At 38.0% G+C, this 4,274-nt stretch overlaps 1 protein-coding gene across 1 annotated transcript in view; it reads right to left on the reverse strand.

Moving 5' to 3' along the window:
- The window catches only part of LOC106106067 (fatty acid synthase-like), a 27,711-nt gene that overhangs the window by 11,539 nt on the left and 11,898 nt on the right, over window positions 1–4,274 (reverse strand). The window contains exons 11-16 of the mRNA XM_013286600.1: window positions 3,727–3,886; window positions 3,168–3,337; window positions 2,476–2,627; window positions 1,895–2,078; window positions 1,277–1,425; window positions 426–610 (exon numbers count right to left, since the gene is read on the reverse strand). Of these exons, the coding sequence (XP_013142054.1) occupies window positions 426–610; window positions 1,277–1,425; window positions 1,895–2,078; window positions 2,476–2,627; window positions 3,168–3,337; window positions 3,727–3,886 (1,000 nt within the window). The remainder of the gene's footprint in view (window positions 1–425; window positions 611–1,276; window positions 1,426–1,894; window positions 2,079–2,475; window positions 2,628–3,167; window positions 3,338–3,726; window positions 3,887–4,274) is intronic.

The raw sequence follows: 4,274 nt of genomic DNA on the forward strand, positions 1-4,274 counted from the left end.
TTTGTATTTTTGTTTGTATTGAAATAACTCAAAAACTACTGGGGGATTTTAAAAATTCTTTCAACTAATAAAATTTACGTTATAGCTGAGTAGCATGGCCCATGATTTTTGTTATTTTTTAATTTCTCGAACGAAGTCGCGAGCAAGAGCTAATTTGAAATTTCTCTAAATCTAAATCTTTTTTTAAAGACCAAATCTTTATTAATATTTAAATTTATTAAAGCGCAATATTAGTGGCCAGTATACAAACTCTGGCCATCAAAGAGGTCGAAACTTAGGGACTGTCCGACTGTAAATTGTCTAACAATTCATCATGTAAAATATTTTATGGAAATATCGGATTCTGTTCACTTGTCTAATAGTGACGTCATTTTAAGCTATCTGAATTACTTACACCAGTGATGGGACAGGCGAAGATGACTTACTTTCCTAAAGCGGTGAAGAGAACTTGTACATTATCTTCGTGTTTCCTCTGCGTGAGGGCGACATTGATCACCTCCTCGGGCAGGGCGCGGCGCAGGATGGCCTGCAGCAGGCCGTGCGGCGCGATCTCTATCGTGATCGCATTGGGCTGGATGAGACGCGCTGTCTCCTCGAATAGCACTGGACTCTGAAGGATTCAGACATAGACATGAGAAGGGGTCATAATTGTAGTCCCTTTACCTTTACACCCCTTTCTTAAGAGGAAAAGATGGGAAGGAAAAGTGCATTTAACCTGGGAGGAGATGAGTAGAAAGGGAAAATGTCCTCTTTATGTGCATCTTCGTCGATTAACGGTATCCAACACACACTGGTGGCCGCTTTTTAAAAAAAGCAACCATTAGACAAATCAAGAAGTCAGTATACGGTCTGTGGTTATCAGATCTATGGTAACTGACGATGGATTCATTTAAGAAATCGATTATTAAAATTAGTCATATATTAACAATGTCAAACAGCAAGTGATAATTTAAAAACTAACAGCATCAAAAAGCAAGTTGCTAAGTAAAAGTACAATCGCGGAAATCTGCGATGTCCCATTTCGGGAAAAAATGCCTTGTTTATTACGAGACAAATTCTGCCTTCTACTAATAACTAAATTAGATACCAGTGAGTGCAAACAAAGGGATAATAAAAAAAACGCCGTATAGCACTAACCGATTTTTTTTTCCTACAGACACATTTATAAGCTGCGTTGTATTGTTTATTCCGCTCTTTTCCAAATGTTCAATGGATTATAGCTTTTATGGAATACCGACAGTTTCCCTGATTGTACTAATATTCAAAAACATCTTACCAATAAATTATTAGTGTGATATTCTGCAGAAGAGAACTCAGCTCTGGGGTCTTTCCACAGCGCCTGTGGTACTGAAGTCGAGACCCAGCGCTCAGACCTAGGTTTAGGGTCCTTGATCACTTCGCGCAGGTATTTCAGTAATTTAGGACCTGGAATATAATGTATTTATTGATACTAGTTATGGAAAATAAAGAATTTGGATTTAAATCTAAGATTTAAAAAAAATGTGTATTGAGAACATTAGTTTTTGCTTGTGTCACAAAGACATTTAAAATATATAGACTAGACATGATGAGTTTTTTTCACCGGTAACTTCTTTGAAAGGTACTAAGTTAGTTTAGTGCCACCTCATAATTGTATTGACATTTTACAAAACATTTCACAAAATTATAATAAGCGTTTTATCATAAAAAAAGAGTGTCATAAAATAAAATATTAACATTTAAAATATAATTTAGTGACATACATTGGTAATTAATTATAATACAATTATTAATATCGATTTGTTAGAGGATTTATCAAGAAGTAGCGTTAGATTATGTGTAAAATGTCTCTAGTAAAGTGTTAATTATGCTTGGTCTATATTTTTATCTGTTTGTCGTGTAACACAATACTTACCAGCTTCAGCGATGTATCTGGAGTGGTAGGCGATGTTGGAGCAGGGCACCTCCTTGGCGAAGACTCCCTGCTGGCTCAGCTGAGACACGAACTGCTTCATGACGTCAGCAGGACCCGAGATGGTGCTGGAGTCGGGTCCGTTGTGACACGCCACCTCGATCTCCGGCGGACACATCGATTTGATCTGTTCGTAGAATTTGAGGTCCATAATGGTAAATGCAACTTTTTGAAGAAAAATTAATTGATAATAATGTGAATTAATAGATTTAAAGCGGCAGATATGTTTCTATTATTAGTTCCTGCGGTACCAGGTGTAACACACCTGGTGCTTTAGACCTGGTTTCGTTTTCAACATGTTAAATATATCTAGCTTTAGTATTCTCACCGAATTCCATCAAATTTCATCAAGATCTGTGCAGCAGTTTAGGATACAAACTCTAACAAACATCCATTTAAACTTTCGCATTTATGATATTAGTAAGAAGCAAGATGAGTTTATAGAAGAAGATAAGAAGGAGCTTTTGCCCAGCAGTGGGCGTCATTTGGCTGAATAAAGAAGATAAGATTAGAGGGAGTGTTACCTGGTTGTATCCCAGTCCCACCGCAGCCATAGAACCCTTGATGAAGGGTGTCTCAATGGAGGCGAGGCCGCGGCTGAAGGCGGACAGGATCATTTCCTCAGCAGAGAAGCAGCCGTCGGCGTACGCGCAGCCCAGCTCCCCCACACTGTGCCCTGGGAACAATACGACACTTAGGGCCTGTCCCTATCTTGTTAATTGTTAGATAACAATCCAACGTTTAAATATGTGATAGAAGTATCACATTTTGGTCCTCTATCTGACAGTTACGTCACTTTTAATCTTTCTGAGCCTCTATCAGCCAGTGGTGAGGCCCTAAAAGACCAAAGAAGGAATGGATTGTGTAAAAGATACAGAAGGGAGTAAATTCAGATATGTCATGATAGAAATGTATAGAATATAGAATTGACCCTAGTTAGTGACCAGGTCTTAGTCAACCTGCTCTGCAGCACTTCACACATATCTTTGAATTTCTTCGCAGATATGTGCATCACGATGTTTTCCTTCACCGTAAGAACGTCGGGTTAATTATGCATGGAATTCAAAAATCATAGGTACAGCGGGTTTCGAACCCAAGACCTGTAGATTACAAGTCAAGTGCTTAAACCACTGACGTTCTGGAATAGACATTGTGATTGTATGAAATAGGTTATAGGGAGAAGGGCAGGTGGATAAAATTGGGCGAGTGTTCTTACCAATAATATGGTCAGGTTGTATGCCGACAGCTCGGAGCACGTCGGTGAGGCCGACCTGCACAGCCGCGATACCGACGAACGAGTTCAGGATGTTGTCGTATATTGTAGGGTCAGGGTCCGTTATTATCTTTGTCAGGTTAATGCCTTTCGGTTCCAACACTTTGTGACATCTAGAACGAATTAAGTTAAAATTGATAGAAGTTAACATTAAAATAAAAATAAATGTCCAAAAAGACTTCAAATAATATATAGAAGTTGACACTGCAATTGAGATATTTTTGAATTAATCTAATGATAGGTCTTTAAAACCACACGTTTATATTTAAATATTTTCTTTTACACTGTTTAGTTTATTTTATAACAAAAGATCTTATAGTTTTGGAAAAAAAATTATAACACTAAAAGAACATGAGGTGGCACTTGACAACATAGTACCTATCAAAGAAGTTACCAGTGAAATGTTCACTATGTCCAGTCTATATCTTGGTTACGCCACTTGAAGGACAGCTGGAATTTTGTCATCTACTGAGGTAAAAAACAGTGTAGTTTCTTGACTAACTTTTGTATGGCGGCTGCGAAGACCGGGATCCTCATGAGGCTTGCGGCCATGGCGGGCCACTGCGACCCCATGCCGGAGTACACGAACCACACAGGTCTGCGCACGCCCGAGAAGTACTGGATGTCGCGCGACACGCTCACACTCCTCGTTGGAGTCGACTCTATATTACGTCAATTTGTAACACTTTAATCTTGTAATACTTGATACTAGCTGTATCTCGCGACTTTGTCTCAGTGAAATAAAAAATAATATTGTGTCTATGTTATTAGATAACGTAGCTTTTTAATGGCCCAGTAGTTTTTGAGTTCTTTCAATACATACGAAAATGCAAATATTTCCTCTTTATGGTTACTAGCTGTTGCTTGCGACTTCGTCCGCGTGAAATTAAAAATATTGCCAATGTTACTCACAGAAAAATAATCTTTTTAATGGTGAAAGAATTTTTGTAATCGGCCCAATAATTTTTACGTAAATCGAATACATACAAAAAACCAATAATCCCATTTTTCCCCTTTATAATATTAGTATAGATAAAACGTTTTTTTTTT

Source organism: Papilio polytes, unplaced genomic scaffold (assembly GCF_000836215.1).
Source record: "Papilio polytes unplaced genomic scaffold, Ppol_1.0 DF824269.1, whole genome shotgun sequence".
NCBI lineage: Eukaryota > Metazoa > Arthropoda > Insecta > Lepidoptera > Papilionidae > Papilio > Papilio polytes.